This window comes from Chrysemys picta, chromosome 1 (assembly GCF_011386835.1).
Source record: "Chrysemys picta bellii isolate R12L10 chromosome 1, ASM1138683v2, whole genome shotgun sequence".
In the NCBI taxonomy this organism is placed as follows: Eukaryota; Metazoa; Chordata; order Testudines; family Emydidae; genus Chrysemys; species Chrysemys picta.
This window is the reverse complement of record NC_088791.1, coordinates 142,993,944-143,012,780: the sequence shown is the minus strand read 5'-3', so window position 1 is coordinate 143,012,780 and position 18,837 is coordinate 142,993,944. Positions and strand designations below refer to the sequence as shown.

Here is an 18,837-nt window from a genome sequence, read left to right as displayed (position 1 = left end):
GCCAGGATAGGGATGTGAGTTCCATCTATGGCCCCACCGCAGTTTGGGAATCCCATCGCTGCAAAGCCATCTATGATCGCCTCCACGTTTCCCAGGGTCACTACCTTTGGCAGCAGTACATCAACGATTGCCTTGGCTACTTGCATCACAACAACCCCCACGGTAGATTTGCCCACCCCAAACTGGTTCGCGACTGACCGGTAGCTGTCTGGCGTTGCAAGCTTCCAGAGGGCTATGGCCACTCGCTTCTGTACACTCAGTGCAGCTCGCAAGCGGGTGTCACTGCGCTTCAGGGCAGGGGACATTAACTCACAAAGTTCCAGGAAAGTTCCCTTCCGCATGCGAAAGTTTCGCAGCCACTGGGATTCATCCCAGACCTGCAGCACTATGCGGTCCCACCACTCAGTGCTTGTTTCCCGTGCCCAGAATCGCCGTTCCACGGCATCAACATGACCCATTGCCACCGTGATGTCCTCGGCGCTGGGTCCCCTGCTTTCTGAGAGGTCTGTGCTACTCTCAGACTTCAGGACATCACCGCGGTGCCGTAGCCTCCTCACCTGACTTTTCTGCATCTGCCTCAGGGAAACCTGTATGATAAGCTGCGAGGCGTTGAGAGCGGCCACAACTGCAGCAATGGTCGCAGCGTGCTCCATGCTCGCAGTGCTGTGGCGTCCGCGCTGTCAATGACTGGAAAAGTGCGTGAAATGATTTCCCGCCGGCGCTTTCAGGGAGGGAGGGCGGGAGTGATGGACGGATGACGACAGTTACCCAAAAGCACCCTCGACACATTTTGTTACCCAGAAGGCATTGCCGGCTACACCCAGAATTCCAATGGGCAGAGGGGACTGCGGGAACTGTGGGATAGCTGACCACAGTGCACCGCTTCGAATGTCGACGCTTTCACCGTTAGTGTGGACGCACAAAGTCGAATTACTGTCCTTAGTGTGGACACACACGTTCGACTTTGCAATATCGATTCCAAAAATTCGATGCAAGTAAAATCGAACTACTCTCGTAGTGTAGACAAGGCCTCAGGAAGAGAGTGAAAAGCTTCTTGTGCTGCTCTGCCATAGTCGCTGGCCTTCTAAGAGCTCACTGGGCTGCTCTTTTAGGTCCTTTAAGAGCATTCTGGTGGTACTGCTCTGTTAGGGTGCAGAGGGCGTGGGGGCGCTTAGGGTGTGTGGCCCTTTAAGAACTCCCACAGCTGTTCCTTGGTGCCTAGTCCTTGAAACTTCTCTTCTCTCCTGGGACTTGTCTACACACCGAAATTGCACTGGTTTAACTCAACTCAAGTTAAAACACTAGTTGAATTAAATCCTGTTTATTTAGAGCAGTTTAGTGCAACTCCTGAGTTTAGACGCGGTCGGGACCCCTGTGTGAATGACGCTGTAAGAGAGCGCTACCTCGCAGAGGGTGACTGCCACTTGCTCTTCAACACTTCCCTTTCCCGCCGCTGCCCTCGTAGGGCGCTTGTCCCTTTAAGAGCTAGCTCCGCCCCCTTCTGCCTGGTGAGTGTTGCAAAAGCTGCGGCAGAGTCAGAGCTAAGGTAGCGTATGGAAAGAGGGGAGCCCCTAGTCCCCCTCCCTGCCCTCACCTTAGCTCCGGCCCGGGTGAGATAGGGAGGTGCCTGGCTGGCGGGGGCGGCTGAGGCCTTGCAGCCCTGGGGAGTGGGTTGCATCTGCCCAAGTGCAAGGGGACGGACAATGATTGAGGCCCCCGGGGAAAGGGAGGCCCAGCAAGGGCAGCATATAGTATTCAGAATGTGTGTGTGTCAGGGGTAGGAAACGGGGAGGGACGGGGACGAGGTGGAGTGACAGAGTGAGACAGCGAGGCGGGGGGGGGGAGGAGAAGGGCTGGGGGAGGCGGGGTTCCCTCCCAAGGGCAGATAAAGGGGGGCTTAAGGCCCCCTCTTTGTCATGGCGTCCGCAGCGCTTTCCTTCTGCATCCCACCCAGCCACCCCCGTCAAGCCATTCTAGGGGTGGCCACACCACGACCTGTGAGGTTCCTTCTCCTGGGGGGAAGGCGTGTTCGGCCCCTGTGGTCATTCGGTCCTTGGTCTTTGCTCAGGCGGCTTGGGGGCGGGGGCAGTCTGTAACATGTGTACCCGCCGCCATAAAGCTCAGATGAAACCCCATCAGCTTGTTTATGGAGCAGATGAGTGCTGGGCAAGGCTCTGCATCCCCCGTGGTGCGCTGTCTGCCAGGGGTCCTAGAGCCCTACCATCACTCGTGCTTTCTGGGTTTTTTTCCCCCTCAGACAGGGTGAGGTGCAGTGCCCCCTGCCCTCACCATGGCCATGAGGGAGCTCGTGGAGCCTGAGTGCGGGGGCTCTAACCCCCTTATGAAGCTGGCTGGCCACTTTACCCAGGACAAGGCCCTGCGGCAGGAGGGGCTCCGAGGTCCCTCGGCCTGGCCCCCTGCAGGTCTTGGAGCAGAGGCAGTGAGTACTGGGGAATGGGTTGGGGAGTCCATCTGACTGCTGATGTGAGGAGTGTTGGTATGTCTCTTCTGTTGCGAGTGAGGGGCAGGGATGCACTGGGGCTTTGGGGAGCAGGAGTGGGGGGTCTGTCTGAGCACACGGGAGGCTGTCAGGGCAGGTGGAGGTTGTGAGGGGGCTGTCTTGTTAGTGGGAGAAGGGCTGTGAGGGATCATGGGGCCTACCCCATTGTAGGGGCTGGTTGTAGGATCACTAGATTGGGGGAGGGGGAGTCTGTCCAGTCACAGCAGGGGTATATCCAGAAAGGAGAGATGTGGTTGTCTCACCCATTGCAGGGGATCTGTCTGGGTGGGATGTTGGTCCTGCTGTGTGTGTGGTGTGGGTCTGTCATGGGTGGGGGTATGGTACAAGTTAGTCCCATGGTAGTGGGGAGGTGATGCTGGAGGCCAGGTGATTGTTTGGCATCTTTTCCCACAGGTGTCCAAACCTTTGGGAGTGGCCTCTGAAGATGAGGTAAGAACAATTGTATCACTCCCCTTATCTTTCTTGCTGCCACATTCTCTCTGCTCCGTCTTCACTCTTCCTGTCTCTCATTCCCTTTTTGCCCTCCCTTCTTTCTCTCATGTTTTTGGTTCCAGAGCTCCTGCTGGGTATTTCTCATCAAAAACTCTCTCTTTCTCTCCCTGGCAGCTGGCTGCAGAATTCCTACAAGAGCAGAATGCCCCCCTGCTCTCCCGTGCCCCACAGACCTTTAAAATGGATGATCTGCTGGCTGAGATGCAGGAGATTGAGCAGTCAAGCTTCCGCCAAGCCCCACAGCGAGGTGAGGGGGGGGGGAGAAAGGGCTAGGGGCATTGGGGTTTCTGCCATCCCCCCGTCCCCCCAGTGGTATGTGTTAAGGGGAACTGAAAGAGAAGGCCTGTTTAGCTAGGGCAGGGTGTGTCTGAAAATTAAGAGGCTAGGCTTTCTCTAATCCTCATGGGGGTGGGGCACTTGGGGTTTGTCACTGAACCATCCCCATCTCTTGCCCTCTCCCAGCTCCAGGTGTGGCAGCCCTGGCTCTATCTGAGAACTGGGCCCAGGAATTTCTGGGAGCTGCGGATACTACAACTGACGTCTTCCCAGATTACAATGAGGCTGACTGGTCGCAGGAGTTCATTGCGGAGGTGACAGGTGAAGGCTTCCTTTGTGAAGTTTGGGTGGGGTGTTGCCTGGTAGCATGCCCCCCTCTGTTCTCCCATGCAGGGGTTGTCGTGCGTGAGATTAGAGTGCATCTGGTAGACGCAGCAGATAGTATTCAGAATAGGGCAGTTCGCCCTAGCAGCTTGCCTCCGTGGGAATGTCACACTGGTACAACATGAGGGGTGAAATTAACCTGATTTAGAATCATAGAGTTTAGGGCCAGAAGGGACCACCAGATCATCTAGTCTGACCTCCTGTGAGTCACAGACCACCAGTACCCGCACTGTGGTCTCATTTCAGTTGTTGTGTTTAAAATTTAAAGTAGCCCCTAGGAGACTAGAGTATTGTGTGTATTAGTTAAACCGTGCAAGCAACCCGTGTGGGCCTTCCTATTGTGGTGCAGGAATGTCTTATTTTGGTTTAGCTAAAATTTTTTGGGAACAGGTTTAAGCTAAACTAAGATGCTCTTACACTGAAATAAGTGTCCAGTGCGAGGTTTGCATCAGTTTAACTAATTTGGTTTAAAAAACGTTAATTTAAACTAATGCAGCTTTTCCACATAGACAAGGCTAAAGCTGGTCTCTCCCCGGCTACATGAAGCTCTCTGATGCTCCCTCTTGGGGTGAAACTTGGGTCCTGGCCCAGAGGGGAATATTTTGTTGAATGTTTCAGCCAAATCTGTTAATCAATTTCTGCAATCTGGGGGGGGGGGGGGAGGGAATCTATGTTTCCCGCTTCAAAATAAATGTTGTGGGGTCCTTTCTGTGCCTGAAAACAAATGCAATTAATGTTTCCTGCTGGGAGGGGAATACTCTGCTTGTTGCACTAGCTGGGGAAGTGACTTGCTCAAGGTCACACAGCATGTGAAGATTTGGGATGGACTCTAGTCTCCTCCGCTCTAACCAACTGAATCCCTACCTTGAACTGTTGGGCAGCAGTTAAACAGCTGCTATGCCCCACCCCAGAGGTGGCTTCTTTTCATTGATCAGTGAAACTATCCATATTTATTCCTTTCATACACCCTTTGGAGACAGACGTCATACTTCACATTTATGATGATCTTTGAGAGGCTCTGATGAAAGAAGCTAGAAATATGTAATGTTATTCATTTTCCTGATGAATGAAATTTCCCACTTTGCTGCTGTCCAAGTTTTTTTGTTGTTTTTGTTTTTTAATAAAAAAGCAAGAACCCTCTGTTAATGTAACAATCTGGACTACAAATCTAACTGTAAATTGGAGAGATCTAAATTTGAAGTTTCTCTGAGCAGTGTTCTGTTTTATCTTCTTGTTCCTCCCTCTTCTCCCACCACCCAATCACCGGTACAGACCCTCTGTCTGTATCTCCTGCCAAGTGGGCAGAAGAATATCTGGAGCAGTCAGAGGAGAAGCTGTGGCTGGGGGAAACAGAAGACCAGTCACTGGCAGATAAGTGGTGAGTTTCTCTGTTCTTCCCACTAATGTCCAGGGTGGGTGAGGTGTGGGAGATGACAGAAATCCACTCTGATCTCAGAGCTTTTGGGTCTCAACCAAGTTCTCAGATCCTTGATTCAAGAAAGCGGAAGAGGCAGAGCCTCCTCCACCCAACACTGGCAGTTTCAACAACAACATAACTAAACACAGGGACCCTGGTTTCATAGGTCTACGCTGCAGCAATCGATGCATTGGTGGTCGATTTAGTGGGTCTAGTGAAAACCCGCTAAATTGACCGCCGATTGCTCTCCCGTGGACTCCTGTACTCTACCTGATCGAGAAGAGTAAGGGGAGTCGACAGGAGAGTGTCTCCCATCGACGTCGTGTAGTGTGGATGCTGCGGTAAGTAGATCTAAGCTATGTTGATTTGAGTTACACTATTCAAGTCATTCAAATTGTGTAGCTTAGATCGACTTTTCCCTTTAATGTAGACTAGGCCATAGAGTTTAAGGCCAGAAGGGACATTATGATCATTTAGTCTGATCTCCTGCAGAACAGAAGGTTAGATTCACAAAGGTACTTAAGTGCCTAAACCCCAGATTTAGATGCCCAAGTTCCAGATTTAGGCTCCGTTGCACCTCACACTCCTGCCAAACTCTGTAGTGCCTAAACTTATGCAGTGTCTACACTTGCAGGGTAAAAGTTCCCCAGTTCCTAAGTTTCTGGGCATGTGCATAGTTGCCTCACAGTAGGTGTCTGGGCACCTAAGCCCCAGAACGATTCACAGACTCGGGGAAGATAGATGTTCACCTGCCTAAGTCCTGTGGGTGCTCAATCCAATGGATGTGCTCAGAGGCTGCCTACTGCATCAGGTCCCATTCAAAATCCATCTGGAGATGGTGATGGTGGCAGCAGCCACCTTATAACTTTTAGCCCAGTGGTGCGTGCTCTAACCACTGGGCTATTGGATATTCTGGTGTGGGGCTCCCTCAGTCTCTCCTGCTGAAGCTGTTCTATTGTGGATAAATAATTTTAAAAATTCATGGGAGCCAGGGAACTGGACTCAGGGTCTCCCACCTCCCAGGTGAGTGCTCTAACCACCAGGCTACAGAGTCGTTCTCTCTCCCTCTGGCCAATGACTCTTTAAGTATTTATCCACAGTGGAACAGCTTCAACAGGAGAGTCTGCTGGAGGCCCACATCAGAATATCCCTGAGAAGACTTGAACAGGGGTCTCCCACCTTTCTCCCACTCAGGCAGAGAGGGGGAATTGAATCTGGTCTTCCACATCCCAGGTGAGTGCTCAAACTATTGGGCTATATATATAAAGTTGGGTATCACCACCACATCGTCCTCCTTCTCCTCTGGCTGTTTTATGTGGAGTTAGACACCTGCCTAACTTGTTTTCACAAGAAACACCTTATGTGCCTAAGTTGAAGAGTCTGACTCCAGGAGAGGGGCTCCTGGCTGTGGATCACTAGCAGACGCAGGTGCCTATCTCTGTGCCCTGCTTAGGTGGATCCTCACCTAGTCTACTGGCTTTTGCGAATCACATTATACAGTGCCAATCTCTCTTCAGTCGTTGTACAGGGAGCCTGGGCGCCTAACTCAGGCTTTATGGATCACAGTGTTGTTCCTGTGATTTTTCTGGGTGCCCAAAAGTTAGGCATTGCAGTGCTCTGCATCACATCACCTAAATTCCTTTGTGAATCTAGCCCAGGGATGTCATCACAAAGACCAGTAACTTCTGTTTGAGCTAGAGAATATCCATTAGAAAGATACTGAGCCTTGCTTTAAAGATTTCAAGTGATGGAGAATCCACCGCATTCCTAGGAAGTTATTCTAATGGCTAGTTATCCTTGCTGTTTAAAAAAGTTGCACTTCATCTTCAGTCTAAATGTATCTAGCTTCATTTTCTAGCCATTGGATCTTGTTTGTCTTCGTTGGCTAGATTAAAGAGCTCTCTCCCATCAGATATCTTCTTCCTTTGTAGCTATTTATAGACCATGACTTCACCTTCTCTTTAATAAGCTATATCACTGGAAGGCTGGTTTTCCAGACCTTGAATCTTTCTTGTTGTTCTTTTCTGAACCCTTTCCCAATTTTCAATATCCTCTTTCAAATATACACACCAGAACTAGACACTTCCAGGAATGGCTTCACCAATGTGTATACAGAAGTAAAGCCACTCCTCCTACACCTGTTTGCTATTCCCATGTTTATATGTCCAAGGATTGCATTTGCCGTCTTAGCCAAGCTTCCTACTAGTTCAGTTGATTATCCACTCTTTTCAGAGTCACTGTTCTCCAGGATACAGCCCCCATCCTGTATGTGTGACCTGTGTTCTTTATTCCTAGATATCTGACCTTGGTTTTGGCAGTATTAAAACACTTACCGAGCGATCCAGATTGCTCTATATAATTGATTTATCCTTATTTCACTCCACCAATCTGTGTGTCATCTGGCATAGTTATCCCAGCAATGACTTCCAGATTGTTAATAAAGATACTGAATAGTATTGGGTGAAGAACAGATCATGTGGGCTCTCCAGGCCCAAGGACTGTTGTGTGGCCTGATGCAGAGAGGGGGGTAGACTGTGAATAAACATGGAGCCCCCTACTGCTAAGGCCTTGGCTACACTGGCACGTTATACTGCAATAAAGCCTCTCAGAGGGCTCTACCTTACTCCCCGTCCACACTGGCAAGACACGTAGAGTGCTCTGACTCCCTGGCTCGAGCGCTCCTGGTACTCTGGGCCAGCTCCAGGCACCAGCGCAATAAGCAGGTGCTTGGGGCAGCCAAGGGGAAGGAACAGCACGTCCAGCTCTTCTGCGGCATTTCGGCGGCAGGTCCCTCGGTCCCTCTCAGAGGGAAGGGCCTGCCGCCGAAGAAGAAAGCGGTGTGGTGGAGCTGCCGCCGAAGTGACGCCCATCACGGCTTTTTTTTTTTTTTTCCCCCGCCGCTTGGGACGGCAAAAACCCTGGAGCTGGCCCTGCTGGTACTCCACCTCCCCGAGAGGATTAACAGCTGTTGCGTATTGGGTGAGATGCTTCAGTGCCAGTGTAAACGAGAAGTAACATTACAAACATCCCATAATCCCCTTAACTGAAGTGGCCTCTCTTGTCTTTTTGAACTTGGGACACCGAAGTGCCCTTTCAAAGCTCAGTTTCGGAGTGCAGGCTGCTTATCTGGTCTGAGGAAAAAAACCAAACAGCTAATGTTTGCTTTGAGTGAGTGAGAGAGAGGCGGGGGAGGAAGAGGGGTCTGAACTTACAAGACAGCGTGCTGACACGCTCTCAGCACCCAAAAACCCACTCTCTCTCCCCCCACACTCCCTGTCATACTCCACCCCACCCAATTTGAAAAGCACGTTGCAGCCACTTGAACGCTGGGATAGCTGCCCATAATGCACCACTCCCAATGCAGCTGCAAATGTGGTCACGCCAGTGCGCTTTCAGCTCTCAGTATGGACAGACTGGAGCGTTTTCCCTAGTGCGCTCTCCGAAGGCTGGTTTAACTTAAAGCACTCTACGAGTAGCCAAGCCCTTAGTGTCAGATCAGACTCTCTCTCTCTCTCTCTCATTATTACAGGTATGAGGAATATCAACCTGAGGATGATCTTAAGAAAACTGCCAACGATTTCCTTTCTAAAGTGGATGACCCAAAACTCAACAATTCTGAGGTGAGAAATGCTATGGAGCCCCACGAAGGTATGTGTGTGAGGGGGTGGGAGACCTCGTGCCATTCTGTGTCTCCCCTCCTTTCTCCCTCTAGTTCTGGGGGTTGAGCCCTACAACCCCCAGGATCATGCCTTCCACCATACAACTCTGGTGAAACTGGCATATTTTATCTCCTTTTCCTTCTGGTGCTATTGATTCTGGGGGCCCAGATCTGCCTAGCAAATATGGAGAGTTTGGTGGGGGTTGTTGGTGAAGGTTTCTTCCCACATTTCATTTCTTTGCCACAGTTCCTAAAGTTTGTCCGCCAGATCGGAGACGGGAGGGTGTCGATTGAGGCTAATCAGGTGACCCTGACCCCCAGAGACCAGGATCAGGCAGAGCAGTGGACAGCTGAGTTTATACAGCAGCAGGTAGGACCCCAGCCCCAGCTGCTCACAGTGTGCAAACTTCCTTGCAGCACTGCCCAGCCTTGGGGAGGGGAGAGACAATGGCAGGGTGAACTTTCTCTCAGCAGGGTCCCATTAATGTTCAGCCAACGGTGGCGTGGGGCTTCCGGAGCATGAGCTTCTCCAAAGCAGTGCCTAGCCAGGAGCAGAGATGGTCTCTGGCAGTGTGAACTTCTTCACAGCGATGCCTTGGCAATTAGTGTTCACTTGTAGGGGGGGTTCCTTACAGCACCCCCTGCTGGCAGGGGAGATGCATTGCATTGCTTTTTAATCTTGCAATCTCAAGGAGCTCCATCTTATTTCTTTCCCTCTAGGGGGTATCAGATGCCTGGGTGGATCAGTTCACCCGAACTGGGAATGCATCCACTCTGGATACAGAATTTGAGCAAGCCAAGACTGCTGTGGAGGTAAAACTGGATGGGAGAGTGTGACGTTCCCCTCTGGAGTTATCTGGACCGGTGATGTGCTAGGTCACTCCAATCCTTGACTCTGGGAGCCAGCCTTGCCCTGCTCTGCTGAGAGAACCCCCATTCCCGGGCTGTTCACGCACAGCCTCTGGCATGTGAGCTGCTTGGATTGTGCAACCAAATGACACTAGCCAATATCTCTGGTCCCAGACTCAACCCTAGGAACCTCCGTCTTGCAGTGTCCAGTTATGCCCGCTGGACGCTGCAAGCATATATGAGTTTGTCAATTTAACAAAGAAATTGATATGTACCAGGCTTGTTATCCCAAGGGGAGTCCCTGACATGCTCCAAACCAAACGCACTGCTTCAGGTAGAATAAACAAACAGATTTATTAGCTACAAAGATTTAAATGATTATAAGTCAAAGCATAACAAGTCGGATTTGGTCAAATGAAATAAAAGCAAAATGCATTCTAAGCTGATCTTAACACTTTCAATACCCTTACAAACTTCAGAGTCAGGTGAGCATTACCTCATCGTAGTCCCAAACTGACTAAGGGAAGGGGGGTGACTCACTCAAGAGTCCAACAGATCCTTTGTTGTTGCCTAGGCCAGTGTCCCTTGTTCCTGTGAGGCTGGGCTGGGTTTGTCCCATACATGTCCTGAGGGGGTGTGAACTGCCCCTCTGCTCTTGGAGTTTTTGCCTGGGCTTGCTTTAAGCCATGAGGACACATTTTCAGCCTTATAACCATATACACAAAATTATAACGTATAACATTACTGTAACAACAATGCTCAGTGCATCATGAGCTTTCTGAAGACACCCAACATAACAAACTTTGCATTGGATACCACACAATCATTTTATAAGGATGAAGATGGAGGGTGTAGGGTTTTCCCATGAGGTACAGAACGTCACAGAGAGGTTGGGGTATGAAGGGTGCCTTAGGGCCCCAGAACTGGCTGAGTCCCTTTTCTTGCCAGGGGAGAGATGAGGAGCGGGGCTCAGAGCCCTAGAGAGAGGAATCTCCAGGGAACATGTAGGGGGAGCTCAGCAGGGTGTTATCCTTTAACTTCCTTCTCCTCTCTTCAGTCAGATGTGGATTTCTGGGACAAGCTTCAGGCAGAGTGGGAGGAGATGGCCAAGCGAGATGCAGAGGCTCACCCCTGGCTCTCAGATTATGAGGATCTCAGTACCTCCTCCTATGACAAGGTAATGGGGGGCAGCGAATGCGGGGTGCTGTGCTGGGCAGTTCTGAGAGCTCCCAAAATCCCTTCTCCCAGGCTGGGTACTGAGAGGGCTGCTGCAAGGCAGCTCATGCTGCTGGGATCCCCTCTTAGTGTCAAAGGCCAGGCGCTGTTCCTGACAGCCAGTCTCTTGTCTGGGCATGGGTGGGCACTGCTGTGAGGAAGTTTGCTGCTGCCAGAGTCTCTGTCAATACCTTTGACCGGGGTCAGACTGGAAAAAATACATGGTGGTTCTTGCCGAAGCCCTGACCACTGCTGAAGATGCAAATCAATTGTAACACACCAGCAGTTAATTCTGGTGCTCCCCACAACACAAGCCATTTCTTTCTGTGTCCCCTGTATTGATGGAGACTCCCTAAATTTGGTAAACTTACACACACACACACACACAGCCCTGCACAACTGATGCATCTCTCCCCAGGCTGGGGCATGGGATCTTTCACTCCAGACTCAGTGGGAAGCAGAGGGGGCAGGAGCTGCTTTGCCCACGTCTGCTGTGAGCTGGCACACTCCAGCCCTCTCAGGAGGGAAATACCAGCTGCTCCATGTGCTCAGGGACCAACTGTTCATCACCCATTGCAGTGTCTCTGGCTATTGGAGCAGAAAGGGGTGGGAGAAGATAGTGGTGGGCTTGCAGAAGTGTTGATATGGCATGTGGGCGCACATCAGCTGTTTCTGAGTCGTGCCCTTGACCCACCTGTCTCCTGCCCATAGTGTTAACCCCTTGCTTGCTGTCTCTGGTAGGGTTATCTCTTTGAGAAAGACAATCCCATGAGGGATCATCCACAGGCATTTGATGAGGGTCTGAAGTGCCTGGAGAAGGGTGACCTCCCCAATGCTGTCCTGCTCTTTGAGGCTGCGGTGCAGCAGAAACCTGACCACGTGGAGGTGAGCGGAGCAAGGAGAGCAGGTCTGCTCCAGGTATCTTGCCATTTGGAGCCTGGCTCAGCTCCCTTAGCAAGGTCAGTCTAGGGATGGGAGATCCACTTGTCAGAGTTTCAAAGCAACTGCACTTGTATCCTCACCTTCATGGCCCACTCCAGGGGTGCTCAGCCTTGTCTCAGGTTTCTAGCCCTTACCTGTCTCTGGGCAGGGGGCCCATGTCCCACTCCTTTCTGGCTGGGAGTTTTACAGCTGCACAGCTCCCTGACATACACTATTGCCAGCAAGCAAGTCTGCCTAATGGCCAGAGCCTCTGTGTTGCTTTCTCTCCACAGACAACAGTGTTTTACCTGTCACCACACAGCTCTTCCAAAGAAAAGTACATTTATTCTAGGGCAAAAGCATCACAGAGAAACCATGTTAAAAACAATAAAAGTTCTTACCCGCTTGCTAAGTACACCAGCAATCACCCACCTTCCACATGTAGAATCTGGTAAGCCATCACCCTTCCAATCCTTCCACAAGGCTTGGGCCTCCCCTTGGACAGAAGGTCCTGCCCATTTGCTGAATCAAAATGAAGGTCCTGACTATCTTTAAACTCAGCCTTTTATACCAGAAGCCCTTTCTTTGTCACTTAGTCTCTGGAAGACCCAGCTTGTACCAGTATATGCAAACCTCCCTCGGGTATGGTGCTTCTCTGGGGATGTTTACAATCCCCAGGGTAATCCTTCCCACTGTTTTTAGCTCCTGGAGGAGCTGGGGTAACCTGCCCCCATGGAGTAGAACATGATCATACAGAGAACTTTCATGAATGTAATACAAGGATCCCCAGAGAGATAGCCTGGGGTTGCAATGTGGCCCACCACTCCCATGCTGGGGGAGCTGTGCTGCAGGGGGTGGTGTGGGTGACTCCAGTTCTCGGGTGTGTAACTCTGGCTGTGTACTTGTATGTGAACCCCAGGGGGCTTACTGAGAAGATGGTCAAGCTGTGTGCACCTGACCTATGGTGCAGAAGGTCTCCCAGACTAAAGCTGGTTAGAATCTTGGGGCTATAACTTGGGATTGGTAGGTTCTAGGGTATCTGTCTTCCTGAAGCACTAGACTCCCTGCATGAGATGCTGAAGGTCCTTACCATGGTGGCATTGGAGTCATGAGGTTGGTGACTGTCTTCAACAGCCATGCAAATGCTGAGTCTTTTGAGTCAGCTGAGGACTTGACAGCTAGGGTGGGTCAGTCCTAGGTGTCTGGCTCAACTTAGACAGCTGGTCTCACTTCTGATTTGGTGTCCTGATTAGGACTGGACGTTGGACAACTGGAGAGCTTACCCATGTCCTGGTCAGATCACTATCTCCTGTTGTCTGAGGTCAGGGCACGCTGCTCCATTTGGGTGAAGGGCCAGTTCTGACAATCTGCTGTCAGCGATGGGACTGAAACACTTGAGGGAGATGAACATGCCACTCCATCAGTGGTTCGATAGGACTATGGGCTCTTGTCCTTGCCATTGATCATGTGGCCTCTTAGGTACCCACTTCCTTGGCTTTGTCCTTACAAGTCACCATGGTAGACTCTAGAGGGCCAGTGACAGAGTGAGAGGGAATATTGCTGAAATGGCTGTGATGGAAGTCTTGGGGCCCATTCTGCATGGTGTGCAGGAGACAAAGAAGGGATGCTTTGCCTTCATCCTAGTATTCACAGAGCCCTGATCAGGAGGCTAGTCTGAGTCATTGCTGTGAGGATGAAATTGAGATTCGGACTAAACTCTGTTTTCTAGGGGACAGGGCAGTGTTCTGAGGGCATGCATGTTCAATCAGCTCTGCTTGAGTCTCAGGTAGTTTCACACTGAGGCTCTGGAAGGGTGGGGGCACTTAGTCATCACCTGTGTTGGCTCATGAAGGCCATTGACAAGTGGCTGGGTCCATTGCTGGTGGCAAGTAACACTTCTCTTAAAGAGAGCAGGGTACTGGCTTCCCTGCTTAAGGGAACTTTTGTATGGCTTATGCTTGTTACTTCATGCTGTCAGTCCAGCCAACTGTCAGCCTGGATCAAACCTTCCATTTCTGGGTGAGACGATGGAGCAAACTTGGGGTGTGGGGGTAAGACAACTCATAATATCTGACTAACGTTAAAGAGGTTTAAATCCGCTAATCAGGGGAGAGCTGTGGGTGCAGCAAGGAGGCTGTGCTGTCTACATGCTTAGATGATCTGGTGATGGATGAAGATCAAATCAGGTGTCAATGCTGCTATATTTAAATCTCTCAGCTGCCTCAGTATTGTCGATCATGACATAATGATTCACCTGTGGACCACAGCAAGCTGCTCCTGACTGAGTCTCTTAGCATTCCTGCTTCAATATCCTGTCTGCTGGGCTGTGCTATCTCTCTGAGGCCCTCAGTGGCCTGAGACCTGCCTCTCTTTCTTCCTCACCCTGCAGTCTAGTCCCAGTTGTGATGGGTGGAGGTGCTAAAGCTGGAGCCCCAGGGTTTAGCAGAGGGGGGACTGCTGGCAGCATGTTGTGTGTGTGTGTGGGGGGACTCACTCCCCCTCTACCTTTCCAAATAGCCCAAACCTGCTGACTTTCAGGATGCATTGCAGAGCCCACCTGTTTTCCTGGGGAGTGTGGGAGAGGTGAGGGTGCTTATGAGGGGTTGGTTAACAGGAGTGGGCTGAGGCTGCTGACTTGGGTACATCTATTCTTAATCTCCAAAAAAGGTGTCCAGGGCACAAGATGGTGCCTTTAATTGTACTTGCAATCTGAAGAAGTATAAATAAGCTTGTCTCTGTTTCTGCGTCAGGCCTGGCAGTACCTGGGAACCACCCAAGCAGAGAATGAACAAGAGCTGTCTGCAATCAGTGCTCTCAGGCAGTGAGTAGCTGGTGAAGAGGGTATCTAAAGCAGGACTCCTGGGTTCTGCTCGTGGCTCCCAGAGGGACTGGCTTGCTGGCCACTAATGACACACCTTATCTTGGTTTCCCTGCTTAAAGGCTAAACAAAGTTCCAGTGCTTTTTTCCCTGCACCAAATGCAAACTTGGAAGGATAAGTTCCCTGTGGACTGCTGTAGAGAGCTGGTTTCTGACCCAGTCAAGGTCTCCTGCCCCCTAATGGATCCCTCCTTAATTTGCCAGGACACTGGCGCTTGCTGTTCAACCTGTTCATAGCCCACCAAGATGGTTGGAGAAGTGTTCTTAAAAGGCCACCAAAGCTTCCTATCCACATCTCCAAAAATGTGAATGCTGTGCACTCTCTCCCCCTCTGCCCTGCAGGTGCCTGGCGCTGCAGCCAGGGAACGTCACTGCACTCATGGCTTTGGCCGTCAGCTTCACCAATGAGTCTCTGCAGAAGCAGGCATGCGAAACCCTGCGTGACTGGCTGCGCCACAAGCCAGCCTATGCCCACCTGGTGGGGAAGGACCCGGAAGGAAGCAGCTTGGCATCCAGCTTGGGATCCTCCAAGCGCATCCTGGGTTCCCTACTGTCTGAGTGAGTCTGGAGGATGGGGAAACTGGGGGAGGTGCAGAATATCCCAGTCCTGCTTGTGGTCTTGTAGCTGGGTCCATTGGGGTGGGGGTGACCCCAGGAAGGGTTGCAGGGTTCCCTCATTCTCTCCCTCCCCAGCTCCCTGTTCATGGAGGTGAAGGACCTGTTCCTGGCAGCCGTGCGCAGTGCCCCCTCAGCCGTGGACCCCGATGTGCAGTGCGGCCTGGGCGTCCTCTTCAACCTGAGCGGCGAGTACGAGAAGGCCGTGGACTGCTTCAGTGCCGCATTGAGCGTGCGCCCCAACGTAAGGGGGCAGAGTGGGGTTTGGGGGGGCAGGGCTGATTCAGGATTGTGTGTGTGTATGGGGAGGTGGGGCTGGACTTTGCCTTGGGGGAAAGGCCGGTGGGGTGAGCAGCAGGCTGACTTGAGGGGGTGGGTAGGTTTGAATACTGGATGGAGTGAGGAAGAGACGGGGACGTGGGGAGGGTTGTGAAGGACAAGGATGTAGGGTGGAATGCCTGATGCCCCCGTCACTTGCTTCCGCTCCCCCTCCCCCCTTTCCAGGATCACCTCCTGTGGAACAAGCTGGGTGCCACTCTGGCCAACGGGAATCGCAGTGAGGAGGCTGTGGCCGCCTATCGCCGGGCACTGGAGCTGCAACCAGGCTACATCCGCTCCCGCTACAACCTGGGCATCAGCTGCATCAACCTGGGGGCCCATCGGTGAGTGGGAACGAGGGGCCAGATGGGGGTTGGGTGCTGGCCCCGGCCAGGTCTGCTATGACTGGCTCCCACTGATACTTAATCAGTTAGTTGGGAGGGGGCTCAAGGGAAGGGAAGTGAGGGGGTATTGGTGAGGATGTTCCACTTGGTCCCTCTGGGCATAGGATGCGCTCCTTAACCCTGGCAAGGAGGGAGCAGAGCATGTCTGTCTGCCCCAGGAGCAAAGTACCAGCCCCACTCCCTTGGTTCCCAGTATCAAAGGGAGGGAGCATCTCAGAACTATGGAAAGGATCTGTTGCAGTGATTGTCTTCAAGCTTGTGTCTGGAGGTGGGGCTGTCAAGCCACATCCATTACAGCTTGGACGTTGGCTTCATTGGTCCTGTAGGCCAATGATGAAGTATGTGAGGAGCAGGGGTAAGAAGAATGGCTGGAGGAAGTGTGGAAGGGTGATTATTGAGCCATCCAAAGAGGGGATCTAGTGGGTCCTTCTCACCCATAGGATGTGCAAACCTCCCCAATTAACTCTCTCCCTCCCTCCCATGTCATGCTGACAGTGAAGCAGTGGAGCACTTCCTGGAGGCCCTGCACATGCAGCAGAAGAGCCGGGGCCCACGGGGCCAACAAGGTGCCATGTCTGACAACATCTGGAGCACCCTCCGCATGGCCCTCTCCATGCTGGGCCAGAGTGATCTGTATGGGGCAGCCGATGCCCATGACCTTCCCACCCTGCTCCAGGCCTTTGGCCTCCAGCAGTGACTTGAGGACGGGCTCCCCTGTGAATGCAGGGTGGGCCCAGGCCAGTAGTTATGTCCCACAAGCCCCTTCTAGGGGGGGCGGGGGGAAAGCTTTACTGGGGTTCACACACCTCCTTTTCAAATCTGCCCTTCAGTTGCTGGGGGGCAAGTCATTGGCTGCCATTTCTCTAGGACCTCCCACGGTAGAGGTCACTTCTCACCTGTGTCTTGTGGCCTGAACATCGGTGAGCGGCTCATGTGGCACCATCTCCCCAAGAGATTCTGACCCTCCACGGGGAAGAGCTGCTGGCACTGGGAAGCAAATCAGTGGGGGGTGGAAGGGATGGGGAAATAGGAACGTATCAAGATCACTTCTTATAAGATAAAATAACAAGTTTGCATTTGTGATACCCTCATGTCAGACCCTGCCATAACTATGCTGTGCAGCTGAGACTGCCCACTCAAACGACTGGCTCTGAGTGTGCTGGTTAGGTGTAGGATTGCTTTCTAGTGCTGGGGCTGCCCATCCCGGTTTGCTGTGGGGTCTGAGAGTGCTGGGGCTACTAACCCTGGGACTTTCCCAGCTGAGCATGCAGACCCACCCCCACCACGTGTGTGCAGAGGGTGGGTCACTTTGTGAGGCTTGTAGTTTTGTTTTGTTCCCCCCCCCTTCCATGTGCTAGTAACTGTGTCCTGGTTCTGAGTGTGTCTCACTGGGCTCACTCTCACTTGGGATTTGTGAGGAGGCTCTGAGACTGCAGTGAGAAGAGTCCCTGGGGCTGAGTTTGGGGGGTCACCCAGGAACTGGGGGGAAGCTGGCTAACTATAAAAGCACCTTGGCCAAAAGCAGAGGTGGGGGTAAGGTCTTAATTTTCACTTGATTGTCCATCATTGTAAAATAAATTGGGAATTATTTTCTTTGTGCAGATGGTCTCCTCCCCCCTCTCCCCCACAGCCTGTAATTGAATCTTGTGAATTATAAATATCTGTATATGATTTTGGAGGGAAAGGGTTTTTTTTTTTAATTGTAAAATATTTTGTATAATAGAAGGGGAAAAAATTAAACTTGTCAAAATATTGTAGTGTCTGGCTGTGTGTATGTATTGGAGAGGTGTATGAGCCTTCGTATGGGGAAGCTCCTGTGGAATTTGAGAGGATGCTTCGAGGCCCACAGGAAAGGATGTTGGGGTAGGGCATAACTGTAGAGGGTTGCTGCTGCTGTCTGTGTGTCTCCCCCTACCCTGCACCTTCGTGGACATTAAGGCAGTCTAGGCCCCCACCACTTGGGAGTTCTGGTGGCAGACAAAGGCCCCCAATCTGCACAATAGTCAGTGGCAAAGGTGGCCTTAGCTGGGCTCCCCCAGAGAGTCAGGGGAGGTAGCCCAACACCCCCCCCCACTTGAGTACTTTTATCTTGGGGCAGGTGAGTGGATGGGTGGGTTCTTTGGCTGGGTCTGCTGCACTCTTCTGCTATATGCAGAGACCCTGTTGGGGTGGGGTTGGTGGAGCTCATCAGAGTGGTCTTGGTATTAACACCATGTTCAACTGAATGGGGCAGTTTCTACCTCTCAGAGCTGGTGATTCAGGTGCTCCACAGATGTCCCTGCATCAGTTATCCTCAGGCTGTTTTTTCCAACTTTTCTTGCTAACCATGAAGGCTAGAAATTTTTTTAATGGTGAAAGCTGAGCTTTTGCTGTGGTCACAACTCTGGAAGTTGGGACCCTGGGCATCACAGACCTATGCCTATGACCTAATCTGTCCCTGTCTGGCACCCAAATATACTCTTGCTGTCCTGGGCCCCTTCCCCATTTTGGTGGGGGGTGGAGTGGGGGAGAATTGGACTGGGAAGCTTTCTCAGAGCTTGATCAGGAGAGCGGCCATGTGCACAGACCTGTCTCACATAGGTCTTTTCCCTCCCCCTGCATCTTGGTGCCATGTCATCAATGCTCTTGCTGTTGTGGAAGGGAGGGGTGTGATGAGGAAAATCTTAAATATGCTACCAACTTCCATCCCTGCACAGCACATAGCCCTCAGCCCTCATAGCTGTGCCCCTTTGCCCCTACATGGGGTCTTTGCTCTGATATTCCTCGGAGCAGGAGCTGGGGGGGGGGGGCACATTTCATTTTCTAAGAAGTCTGACAGCTGCTTCTGCAGCAAGGGTCTCCCCCTAATCCCAGATCAGCTCATCCAAAGGAAGGGGTTAATCTCTCTAA

At 51.7% G+C, this 18,837-nt stretch overlaps 1 protein-coding gene across 14 annotated transcripts; it reads left to right on the top strand.

Annotated features, from left to right (window-relative positions):
- Positions 1–1,433: 1,433 nt before the first annotated feature.
- Positions 1,434–17,701, top strand: PEX5 (peroxisomal biogenesis factor 5). Of its 14 annotated transcripts, none has more exons than XR_010593628.1 (17): positions 1,434–1,546; positions 2,258–2,440; positions 2,915–2,950; positions 3,128–3,260; positions 3,476–3,603; positions 4,946–5,051; positions 6,191–6,323; positions 8,620–8,710; positions 8,996–9,118; positions 9,469–9,561; positions 10,655–10,774; positions 11,554–11,771; positions 14,484–14,554; positions 14,954–15,169; positions 15,305–15,470; positions 15,731–15,888; positions 16,444–17,701. XR_010593628.1 is itself a non-coding variant. In XM_065572309.1 (17 exons), the coding sequence occupies exons 2-17, from the start codon at positions 2,291–2,293 to the stop codon at positions 16,643–16,645; spliced, it is 2,070 nt and encodes a 689-aa protein (XP_065428381.1). In that variant the 5' UTR covers positions 1,434–1,546; positions 2,258–2,290; the 3' UTR covers positions 16,646–17,701. The 14 variants fall into 14 exon arrangements, 13 of the variants coding, with proteins under 13 accessions (XP_065428381.1, XP_065428363.1, XP_065428395.1 ...); XM_065572309.1 differs by having other exon boundaries at positions 11,554–11,697; XM_065572291.1 differs by having other exon boundaries at positions 11,554–11,730.
- The last annotated feature ends 1,136 nt before the right edge of the window (positions 17,702–18,837 follow it).